The sequence below is a fragment of the Poromitra crassiceps genome (assembly GCF_964638095.1).
Source record: "Poromitra crassiceps genome assembly, chromosome: 1".
Lineage (NCBI taxonomy): Eukaryota > Metazoa > Chordata > Actinopteri > Beryciformes > Melamphaidae > Poromitra > Poromitra crassiceps.
This window is the reverse complement of record NC_139623.1, coordinates 95960580-95973107: the sequence shown is the minus strand read 5'-3', so window position 1 is coordinate 95973107 and position 12528 is coordinate 95960580. Positions and strand designations below refer to the sequence as shown.

General features: G+C 42.8%; 1 protein-coding gene across 1 annotated transcript in view; it reads right to left on the bottom strand.

Annotated features, from left to right (window-relative positions):
• Positions 1 to 8390, bottom strand: part of LOC310782441 (glycogen phosphorylase, muscle form) — a gene marked incomplete at its 5' end in the record, with an annotated part of 35824 nt that extends 27434 nt beyond the window's left edge. Inside the window, 9 exons of the mRNA XM_083643109.1 lie at positions 2228 to 2320; positions 2546 to 2689; positions 3924 to 4006; positions 4105 to 4216; positions 4396 to 4527; positions 4755 to 4858; positions 4994 to 5072; positions 5248 to 5349; positions 8148 to 8390. Coding sequence (XP_083499235.1) covers positions 2228 to 2320; positions 2546 to 2689; positions 3924 to 4006; positions 4105 to 4216; positions 4396 to 4527; positions 4755 to 4858; positions 4994 to 5072; positions 5248 to 5349; positions 8148 to 8390 — 1092 coding nt within the window. The remainder of the gene's footprint in view (positions 1 to 2227; positions 2321 to 2545; positions 2690 to 3923; positions 4007 to 4104; positions 4217 to 4395; positions 4528 to 4754; positions 4859 to 4993; positions 5073 to 5247; positions 5350 to 8147) is intronic.
• Positions 8391 to 12528: the final 4138 nt, after the last annotated feature.

The following is a 12528-nucleotide window of genomic DNA, read 5'->3' as shown; positions in this document are numbered from 1 at the left end:
ATGGAAAAAATAAGACTGGACAATCTGCGATTATACTGTGAACAACAGTGATGTGAAAATAATGGGCCCTATTGTCGCAAAGGCGATCATTTTGTGTTAGCGCCCGTTTTGCGCTGGAATAGCGCCGCGCAAAGCCCTAATTGTGGGCGTGTCGGCCCGCTGCTCTTCACGTCATCTCGGTGCAAATCTCCATATAGGCGTGTTTATGCCCAAAAGTATGTTTGCAGGTGTGATCATGATTATGTCCATCCCCCTTAAAAGCCACAGCCTCCTTCTCGCGTGCACAAGCAGAGGGACAGAGTGAGAGAGAGAAAGAGGGTGAGAGAGAAAAGATACTGTAGCCTAATGGTTGGAAAATATCTACATTTGCTTTTTATTTTTTCCTACCCTTTCTCCTACCTAAAGTAATCTACTATTACACCACAGACCTGTACAATAAGTAAGTACAACAATAAGTACAACAATAATCGGCCTCATCACCAACAACGACGAATCACAATACAGGAATACAGTGGACAGCACAGTCAAATGGTGTGCTGACAACAACCTCCAACTGAACACTTCCAAAACCGTAGAAATCACCATCGACTTCAGACGGAAACAAAATACAAAACTCCCGGTCTACATCAACTCCTAGCCAATAACCTCATCGGACTCCTTCAAGTTCCTAGGCACCCATATCTGCAATAACCTCAAATGGCACACCAACACAGACCATATCATTAAAAAAGGACACCAAAGACTCTATTTCCTCCGTCAACTAAAAAAGTTCAGAGTGAACAGACGCCTCCTGGTCCGTTTTTACACAGCCATCATCGAAAGCATCATCACTTCATCTATCACAGTCTGGTACAGAAACACGGACAATCACTCACGGAAAAGACTACAACGCATCGTAAATAAAGCCTCCAAAATCACCAGCTCTGCCCTCCCATCAATCCAATCCATTTACCACCAACGAGTCACAAAATGAGCAAAAAAGATCATCTCTGACCTCTCCCATCCGGCTAACCATCTCTTCCATTCCCTCCCCTCTGGTAGACGACTCAGGTCACTGGCCACCAAATCCACCCGTTTCAAAAACAGTTTTTTCCCCACAGCTATCAGAGCTCTGAACTCAGAACGTTAACACAATGCCTATGTGACTCTATGCACATGTATGTATTGTCTTGGTCTGTCAAAAGGTTGTTGTCTGTCTGTAACTTTGCACTGTCACCGGTCTTGTCTGTATGCACTTAATCGTAATGCACTTTATGTAATGTAACTGAGATGCAGTGTCTTTACACCCTGTACCGAAAACAAATACCACCAGCCCTGGTCGTGTGGCAATTAAAGTTCTATTCTATTCTATTCTATTCTGTATGGTCGGGAATTATGTAGCCTAATAAAACCAGACAAACGAATTGTGTTTTTTCTGCAATGTAGGCTATAGTTAAAAATCAACGTGGCATTTTGAGGAGGGAAGAGTGTCTGCGTGTGCGAGGTGTTGGGGAGAGAGAGAGACATCCATGCCGTGCGTAATGTATCCAAGAGAGGATTTCCTGCACTGCGAGGAGAATACTGTGTGTGCTCAGGCGTACGCCTGGCATAGTGGGGGTTTTTGCGCTAAGACCTGCTATTTAGTGGCGTTAAAATTGAGAGCACCAAAGGCCCAATTTTCTAACACATTGCGCTGGAACACCTATTTTGGCACGGGCCATGCCCAAACCTGTGTTTATGCTCAGAACATGGCGATGGTATCTTCGGCAGAGCGCAAAATGACACTTGCGGGAGGCAGATGATAGGCTAAGAGGTGCACGGACACGCCTGGGTCACGCCTACACCTGTATCTGTGCTTAGATCCCAGCGCAAAACTGGATGGTGGAGGCAGACGATAGCTTAAGACGCAGGGAAGATAGCATAAAAGGCGCGCAAACAGCAGGGCAAACGATAGCGCCGTACGACGATAGGGCCCAATAGTTATTAAAACAGAAATACAACATTTTAGGAATACTGTACATAACAGTATGCAATAGCATCTGACTTTATGGTGGTGGTAAATCTGTTCTAAATCAAACTACACTCAAATTAAATGATCTTTGTTACCCCCTGCTGTTGTTGTCCATGACACACACTACTGCAAAAGGAGCAGTGAAAAATGTGTCATGGTTTAAAATTGCTTATTTTTTTAAACAAAACCACTGAAAAATGTTGAGTTTAATTTAGCTGTTTTTTTCTTCTTCCTCACCTGGTCCCATGGCAGGTTTTCCTGATCAACCAGCACCCTCATCAGCTCAGGAATAGCCATGGCAGGGTGAGTGTCATTCAGCTGGATGGCAACCTGTATGTGCAAGACATTCAGTGACTTATTAAAAGATAACACGATATTGAATTATTATGCCATAAAATAGTTGGCAAGTACATTTCAACCATCTTCATACGATACAGTAAATTAAATCCACCTACTCCTGCTCAACTCACAATTTAACTAAAGCATAGAGTGAACATCAAGGGGAAAATCTTTTAATTTTTGACAGAAACGATGTTGCTTAGTGCTCCTCCTCACCTTGTCAGGCAGTTGGCTGAAGTCTGTGCGAACAATCTCCCTGGAGCCAAACTTAGAGGCCTTGAAACGACGGACGATGTCTTGCAGCGTGGCAGACACCACAAAGTACTCCTGCTTCAGACGCAGCTCCTTGCCCTCAAAGAACTGTGGAGGAAGACACATATTTGTCTGTTTCTGTTCTGCATGCACCCATAAAGAATACTTTCTGTTCATAACATGTTACATTTGGGGCATTATAACTATTATGCTCTCTTCATTTCAATGAAATAAATATTAACCAAGTCAAATATGGAAAGAAAGTAGTGCCACAGGTAGAGCTATACTGTAGATCTAATATCTGTAATATAATAATCAGATAATAATAAGATTTGTAGAAGATAATTATATAATTATTTTGTAGAACAATTATTTTGGCAAATGAAGGCCACATTGCAGATTTCCAACCAGCTTTGTATCATGAGTAAATCGCTAGTATATTCAAATTAATAATGTTTAACTTCCCTCCATCTTGCATGAACCGCATTATCACTATCATTATTGCTCTGTCTACCTTCATTTGCAGTACTTCCCATTTGGTGTGGGAAGTACTGTGAATGAACAGGGACCTCTCAGTCCAGGCAAGATGGTGGGAAGTTAAACATTGTTCATTTGAATATACCACTGGTTTTGTAATGATACCAAACTGGTTGAAAATTGGCAAAGTCGCCCTTTAAATGGAGAGTGGAAATGTGGAAAAAACAACATTTATCAGACAAATATTCAAGAAAATCAAACATCGTGTTGCTTTTGGATTAGAATTCACTTTGTGTATAACTCTTCTCATTGTGACTTCTATAATAATGGGGCAAACTATAATGTACAAGATTCTGATCCGTTAGTGTATTTGTGCATAGCTCAGGCTGAATTCAAACGCCCTTTCATGTCATTTGAGCCATAGCTTCTGAGCCCGCTCTCACTGCACAGAGGAGTATTATCAGAAGTCACTTGAGTTAAAGCTCAAATTAGATGGTTATCTTCCAAATCCTGCTTCTTGAACTATCCCTCGGGAGCTGGCAATTGGTGGTCAGGGCTTATGTCAGATATCAAAGACAGCTTCAGAGGCAGCCGACAAGAACAGACAGTGGCTTTAGCCCAAGACAAAGGACACTAGTTGGGGCCCAAATTATGGAAATCCATTCCTTAACTTACAGTAGCAAAGCTAAGATAGCTGCCTTAATGTCATTATATGATACTATAGCTACTGTATAGGGCAGAGTTAGGAAGCCATACCATCCACAGCTCTTGATAACTCCAATGACATACCTCAAATGTCTCCTCTAAGCCAGGTTCACACTTTGACTTTGGGAGATTCTAATGCAATTTAGGCCCAATTTCTTACATTGTCATTGGGATACAGCACACGGGAGATGTTCTCAGCCAAGTTTCTGTCCAACACTGCCTGAATGTAGCCGCCAACATTGACTGTTAAGGAAAAATAAATACACAATAAAAAACTTTTCAAGCACGTTTTCTCTACTTGAGAACTGTGACATTTGAAAGCCTTGGTGCCAGACACGTACAGTCTTTCAGGTTGAAGTCACAGGGGGCCTTAGCAGACCACAGCCTCATGGTGTTGACAACATTGTTTCTGTAGCCAGGGATAGGAGTGTCATACGGCAGAGCCAGCACCACCTGCCAAAACATTCAGAAGAGGAGACAGAAGCTTCAAACAGCTAATAATATCTAAATCACCTGATGCCATCACCTCTCATAAGACATGTTTATATATACATCCAAAGGTGCACAATTTAATATACAGCGAGAAGAAGAAATACTATTTTTATCTGTGTATAGTCAAATCCTATTGTCACCTGAGTGTCAAGCCATTTCACACCATCAGGGTGATGCTCGGTCCTGCCATAGAAGTGTACTGGACGCATGTACTCAGGGCGAGCCTTCTCCCAGGGGTTGCCATAGCGCAGCCAATCATCAGCCTCCTCAACCTGAATATCATTGATACAGAACAATTCCCTAAGTCACTGGATTTAGCTGAGCTATGAACAGAAAATGATCCAGTAGTAGTGATTGAAGGTGAAACCAAAAATGCAAGCAGCATAATCCAGATGATAGGTGCTATTCTTGCTCAGAGTAAGAAATAGAGTTTATGAATTCAGCAGGGTTACAAATATGAAGGGAGTAGCCATCACTGAAAGTTGATGACATTTCTAACCTGCCAGCCATCGACGATTTTTTGGTTGAAGATACCAAACTCATAGCGGATACCGTAGCCATAGGCAGCCAGACCCAGAGAAGCCATGGAGTCAAGGAAACAGGCTGATGGCCAGGGAGAGGAGATGAAAAAAGTATATCAGCCTTAGACTATCTCAGCTTCTTTATGAAACATTCAAGGATTTAGACAGTCAGACAACAGAGAGAGAGAGAGAAAAAATGGGGAGAAAAGCTACTTACCAGCAAGACGGCCCAGGCCGCCATTACCCAGACCGGCATCTTCCTCCATGTCTTCCAGTTCCTCCATGTCAAGACCCAACTACAGGACAACAGAGGTTAATGCTGAAGCTGAAAGCAGCCTTTTCTACTGTAGTTCAATTATAAGAGGGATAGAGTGCGAGAAAACAGTTATCAACACCCAGTCATGAGCCTTTATACCTGTTTTCACTATAAGAAGCAGATTTGATTGGCACGTTTGAAAGCCTTTGTCTCACCTGGTATGTGGCCTCATCACAGGCGTTCTCCAGCCCGAGGTTGACCATGGTGTTTTGGAGGGCCCGGCCCATGTAGAACTCTAGGGAGATGTAGTACACACGCTGCAGTTGGGGTCGGGGGAGGGAGGGCGGTGGAATATCATGCAATAACAATGAAACAGTGAGTGTCAAACTGAATGAAGAACCATTTAGATTTAATAGCAAAAAGTGCAACATGAACAGTGGTGTAACAGAGATGGTTTTGTGTCGTTAGACAGAATTGAGTTAACATTTACTGTCAGCACAGTTCCCTAGAGTAGCGTGATGGCTACAAAAAAGTAAAAACCTGTGAAATGATCTAGCAAGTGTCATAATAACATCCACAGGGTGTCAAGGAAATCTTTAGGTTTCATGATTTTGCTTCACGGTTGGCAAAGAGGAATGTGCAACCTGAGCCTGGGTTTAACCTTTGCCATTTAGTGTTTTTCTGTTTTGACATGGGAGACACACACACACACATACAGACAGACACGCGTGCGCACGCAAACACAGACACACACACACACACACACACACACACACACACACACACACACACACACACACACACACACACACACACACACACACACACACACACACACACACACACACACACACACACACACACACAGGGGGACACATAGCTTTGGGTATTGCGTAACACCAGCATTTCGGCCGGGGCAAAAATAGCTCCTGTAGAGGTCGCTGTAAAGGGCGACCTGAGCCTGATACCCAGTCATTGTGAAGTCTGGCCTCATAGCGGCTCAGATGGATGTGTAAAATAATAAAAAGTGACAGAGCCATAAAACCACTGGCTATCATGATCTCTTCAGTATTATGTTCCAAGTCTCACCTCGCTTTCACTTAAACCCTTGTATGATCCCGCAATACTGATCAAAAACATATATAGACAATGTGATTAATTTTTTGTGTGGCACCGGGCATAGAGGGTCATTCCTATGCTGGACTATTTTTGTTTTTGAAAATTGTATGTAACACAATCCATTTAATCCATTTATTGTTTTAATCGATCTATTTTATATAAAGCATTTTGGGTTACATTATATTATGAATGGTGCTATATACTGTATATAAATGTATGTATTGTTGTTGTTGTTATTATTATTATTATTATTATTATTATTATTATTATTATTATTATAGTACAGTATTAGTATTATTACTGTACAGAGCTTAGATGTTCTCCTTCCTTTTTCATTTTGACCTTTGAGGGAATCACCTTTAACCTTTCAGTCACCGGAACAAGGTGATAAAGTTAGAAGGTCAGATGGTTTCTGGAGTTTGAGGTTGCATCCCTCACACCACCACACCACTCTGAAACGTCCAATAGTTTTAATCTGTGAGACCAGGCTCTCCCAGCTGAGATGAAAAAATATTCTATATGGCTTTGGCACTAATGTTGTAGAGCAGGGATTCTCTCTCTGTGCCGATTCTCCTCCAACGTTAAGAGAAAAAAAAATCACCGTTATTCAGAAGTTAATAATGATCTTATAAACAAACGCAAGTTGACGCCATTGGGGCCAAGTTTCATTCTGTTTGCTAACCCCTTTTTGTGTGACATTTTCAAGCAATAATGTGGCGTGGTTTGCAATTTTGCTGCTCAGTTTTCTATAGAGGGATATACAGTAGCTGTTAGCGCATCAAAGGTTATCTATTGAAACCAACCACATTTTCAAAAGTTCAATTTGCGCATAGTTATAGCTTATGTGACTCGTTGTTATAGTTTATGTGAGTGTTCTGAACAAGACTGGTTTGAACTTATACACTCAACTCTGATGAGATGCACTGCTCATATGACACAAGTAGGCTACGTGAGTTACTGTACAGTCAGGCAGGATGGGAACAGAAGGTCATGGGGAGTTTTATGTTGCAACCATAGTGCTAAGAAGCAGTTGTGAAGTTTAAATGTCATGCGATGACATTACACTGACATCAGACGGCTCTTATATGAATATAGCTGTGCCACTTGGACCAGTTGTCTAGAGGCAGCCAGTAATCCCCCTACTTGAAAGTGAAGTGGAACACACGCTCTCATGGAAATGGATTGTAGCCATTATCTAATATTTGTTTAATATCGTTAGACTTGTGAGTCGCTCCACGAACAGTTTGGATTCAGGTTGGCCTAAGAGTGAACACTATGTATTGGAAAGGGCATCAAGACCAGAGAATATAGTGCAGTGTGGATGTAACAGACCTCCTTACTGATAAGGTCAAGTATGCTCTTAGGCCATGTTGAGACTAGGAGGCCAAATCTGACTTGTGAACTTTGGTGACCTATTAATGACTTTATCCAGATTGGTTTTATGAGTCTGGACGCTCCAAGTCTGATTTGTGTCACTTGTCCCAAACCACATATGGAGGTAGTTTCCAATTTGCTTTCGACTGATGTGACTTCAGTGCGGACGCGCAGATAAACCAAATCTGATTTGAATGTCACTTGCAACTCGTTATCAAATGCTTCTGCGCAGGGAAACCACTTCACCAACATACGTATTTACTGACGCCCACGTTGTTACCATAGCAACCCATGCAGATAGGCTGTTTAGGTCTGGACACACAGATCCGACTTGAGAATCAGATTTGTGGCAGTGCGGACACACTCCCAAATCAGATTTGGGAAACCAATCAAGATAATGATGATTAATGACTTTATCAGCAAATCCAATTTGCCTGTAATGTGAACATGGCCTTTAAAGAGCAAACATGACTGGAAACAAGATGGGATGTAGAGTATTATGGCAACAATGTTTCCTCTGCATGTGAAAGTATTTGATCTATCTCCTCATAATAGTACACTTGACTGTAGACCTCTTTGTGTGTGGGAGTGGGCAGTTGGTGCTGTTGGGAATGGAACTTACTTTGGGGTCTTTCTCATAGTAGTGCTGCTGGGTTCTGATCCACCTGCCAATCAAGTGGTCGCGAACGGTGTTGGCAAGAGCAAAGTAGTAATCCCTTTTCGTTGCCACATTTCTGTCCTTGACCAGTGTGAAGTGGAGATGCCTGTTGAAATTTAGCTTCAGCTCTGCAACATTTTCAACGCCGGCAAGGCCTCGCACTGAAATCTGTTTCTTCCTCTCGTGGTCTGACAAAGGTTTGGACATGGTGGCACAGGTTGTCTCTGAAACTGGCTACCTAGAATGTAAACAGTGGGACAGCAGGCAGTCCAGACACACAGCAAGAGAAGCACCCACACCACAAGATCATGTTCAGATATTTAAAGGCGTGAGTATGAATATTGAGTAGAGGGAGGAGCATGAGGTATATATTGGGTAGATGGGTGGGGCCTATACTCAGCATAGAGGGCATGATTATTCAATTATGTAACACACGTATACATGCATCTTCGTGTCATGGTTGTTGAGCTACTGAGTTCCTCTCTGTACCTCAGAGAAAATTTTTGGTTTTCATAATTCACATATCTGCTCACTAACCATAGCATCAGGTTGCATAGTTATAGTTAAGCTGTCATTAATATAGTTCAGAAGAAAGAATTGTATTGAATAAAAGGATGGCTTTACCGGTAATCAACCCACTTTGTATCATTAATAATCTCGGTAATATTAGCACATGGGCAGTGATTACCTTCTCTCTCTGTTTTCCTCACAGAGATCTCCCATTTCCTCCTCTGGCAAAGGGCTCCGTTGTGATGCGTTTTACATCACAACGGAGCTGCGGAAGTTCTGCTGGAGAGGCAGAATCTGCTCCGAGGGCGGCTGTTGTTTATTTTTTATTTATGCGCACATCCACGGAGAATCGCATGGATTGCAGCTTTCTGCAGGCAGCAGCGGTTGCATTTTTCTCCGTGAGGTAAACAGAGAGAGAAGGTAAAACACTGCCCATGTGCTTACATTACCGAGATTATATATGATACAAAGTGGGTTGATTACTGGTAAAGCCATCCTTTAATAATGTTAAATTTTTCTATATCTTCTAATTTATTGAGGCAATATGGAAGTTGTGAATCTTGCTATTCAGAAAAATGCGAAATAATTAGCCTCCCCTCCCCCCACCTCCCAATATGCATCATGTGTTTGTATATCCTCTGCCGTTACATTGTACATGTATTTGCCTGCTGTTTACGATTACGGAGCCCTGCTGATTTTCATTTGAGCTGTACAATAGGAACTAATTTACATCAGGGACACCAGATGAATGCAATGAATGATCTGGTAGGATAGAAAAGCAGCCCTACTGTACTCTGCATCACAAGGAGGTTGGAAACACTGGCTTAGAGGAATGAATGAATACAAAATTTACAAAGCTGACAGCAATGATGCATTATTCATTATTCATAATTTTAGACTATTTAATTTAGAATTACTTTAAATAAAATCAGAACTTCCCCCTTTTCTAGTCTCCTTTTGTGGGATGTTATTAATTTTGTGCATAATTATTGAATTACCCAGTGTGCAATATTCCCTGATATGAAATGTGTACCACAATCTGGTGGTGACAATTATATCCGGCAGCTACAGTAGCTAGTTTTCTTGGCAGAGCTGGCAGGACTGCCCTGACCAGCAGATGGCAATGAGATATTACATGTGAGAGATGCATTGATATTAATTTAAATGAATGTGTAAGTTACTGCATTACAGGCCAGTTGCAGTAAGAGTTTTTGTCATTATCAATCTGCCTTTCAGACATTGAAATATGACAATGCATCATTGCCATATAATGCATAATGGCCTGCTGCTGTTCCAGTCAATCATCGGTCATCAGCCTCCTTTGGAACAGAAGACCTTGGCCTGGAAGCAAGACAGTATTGCTCCAATTGACATAGCCATGCTACCACTAATTCATTTGAATCTGACCCTTGAAATGACCCTGTCAGGTAGCTTGAAATGTCCGTAGCTTGCCAGCATCTTTCTAAGAACTAAGTCGTTTTGAACCACTGATCCAGAGTCTGCATCTATTGATTCCATCCCTCCTTGCGTGGCACCAGCCCCTGAATGGCTCTCGCCAGTCCCGCCTACTCAGGAGTAATTTTGCGATTCAGAATAATGAAGTGTAAAATGAAACGGCCATTCAGTCTCAATATCAGGCGGCATCCCTCTAACAGACTGACTGACTGCATAACAGACACAACATCAGCTGAAGAACAGACTGCATAACAGACACAACATCAGCTGAAGAGGTGACTGAAACCCACTCTATTTTCAGTTATCACTCTGGTGAGCCAAACTATCCTGACCTATAAATAGTAACTCTGACCCAGTCCCAAAGGCCATGATATTTGAAAGGCATGTCTTGTTAATGTCAGCAAGAGCCGGCAGACAACACTAGTACAGTATCTTGCTCTGAAGTGAGTGGGACCTGGGCATAAGGGAACAGACAACACTAGTACAGTATCTTGCTCTGAAGTGAGTGGGACCTGGGCATAAGGGAACAGACAACACTAGTACAGTATCTTGCTCTGAAGTGAGTGGGACCTGGGCATAAGGGAACAGACAACACTAGTACAGTATCTTGCTCTGAAGTGAGTGGGACCTGGGCATAAGGGAACAGACAACACTAGTACAGTATCTTGCTCTGAAGTGAGTGGGACCTGGGCGTAAGGGAACAGACAACACTAGTACAGTATCTTGCTCTGAAGTGAGTGGGACCTGGGCGTAAGGGAACAGACAACACTAGTACAGTATCTTGCTCTGAAGTGAGTGGGACCTGGGCGTAAGGGAACAGACAACACTACAGTATCTTGCTATGAAGTGAGTGGGACCTGGGCGTAAGGGAACAGACAACACTAGTACAGTATCTTGCTCTGAAGTGAGTGGGACCTGGGAGTAAGGGAACAGACAACACTAGTACAGTATCTTGCTCTGAAGTGAGTGGGACCTGGGCGTAAGGGAACAGACAACACTAGTACAGTATCTTGCTCTGAAGTGTGTGGGACCTGGGCGTAAGGGAACAGACAACACTAGTACAGTATCTTGCTCTGAAGTGAGTGGGACCTGGGCGTAAGGGAACAGACAACACTAGTACAGTATCTTGCTCTGAAGTGAGTGGGACCTGGGCGTAAGGGAACAGACAACACTAGTACAGTATCTTGCTATGAAGTGAGTGGGACCTGGGCATAAGGGAACAGACAACACTAGTACAGTATCTTGCTATGAAGTGAGTGGGACCTGGGTGTAAGGGAACAGACAACACTAGTACAGTATCTTGCTATGAAGTGAGTGGGACCTGGGTGTAAGGGAACAGACAACACTAGTACAGTATCTTGCTATGAAGTGAGTGGGACCTGGGTGTAAGGGAACAGACAACACTAGTACAGTATCTTGCTCTGAAGTGAGTGGGACCTGGGCGTAAGGGAAAAGGCAGTGTTTGCTGAGCTGTTCCCAGTGGAATGCAGCATTGTGTGCTTATCCATTATCTTGCGGCTGCTGCTTTCGGACTGAGATTGGCTGAAAGCTGGTTGAAATGGTGACTGTTTCCTTGGTGTCAAGATGCATTGGTTTCTTCAATGAATGATGACAGGAAAAGTATTGGGAGTGCAGTTATCATGTCTACCTTAACCATTTTCCGTTCTGCATTGCATGAGTGCACAAAATGCAGCAGGAAGAAATCAAATAATGCTGTTGTCAAGCACAACACGTTAGGCAGGCAGCAAACACAAATCAAATTGCAAGAGGTGTTTGAAGTGTTTGGAGACACGTCTGAGCCGAGCCTGCATCATTTGAAGAAATCGTAGAAGATACATAATTGCTGTCTCTATCCTATCCACCCATGACAGAGATTGAAGTTGACATGCCCCTGATGTGTCCATTATGATGAGCAAATTATGTTCTTACATGTCTAGTGGCTGTTCTGTCAAATGCTAAATCAAAACAATCCAAAGACACTGAATGTAATGCCTGATGGAAAAGACAGCAGTAGCTGTCTAGCAACTGAACTAGCTACAGGTACAACTGCCAGTACAGCGTGACCAGCAGCCTTGCTCATCAAGCTATTGTAAAAACAAAGCAGGACAATGACAGTTGGTATGTGGATAGAGTATGTTTTAGAGTGATGGTGTAGAATTGAACAGTAAGGGGGATGAATTTATTTTTCTGCCTGCCTGCCTGTCTGTCTGCCTGTCTGTTTGCCTGCCTGTCTGTCTGCCTGTCTGTGTGTCTGCCTGCCTGTCTGTCTGCCTGTCTGTCTGTCTGTCTGTCTGTCTGTTTGCCTGCTTGTCTGTCTGTTTGCCTGCCTGTCTGTCTGTCTGTCTGATTGTCTGCCTGTCTGTCTGCCTGTCTGTCTGTC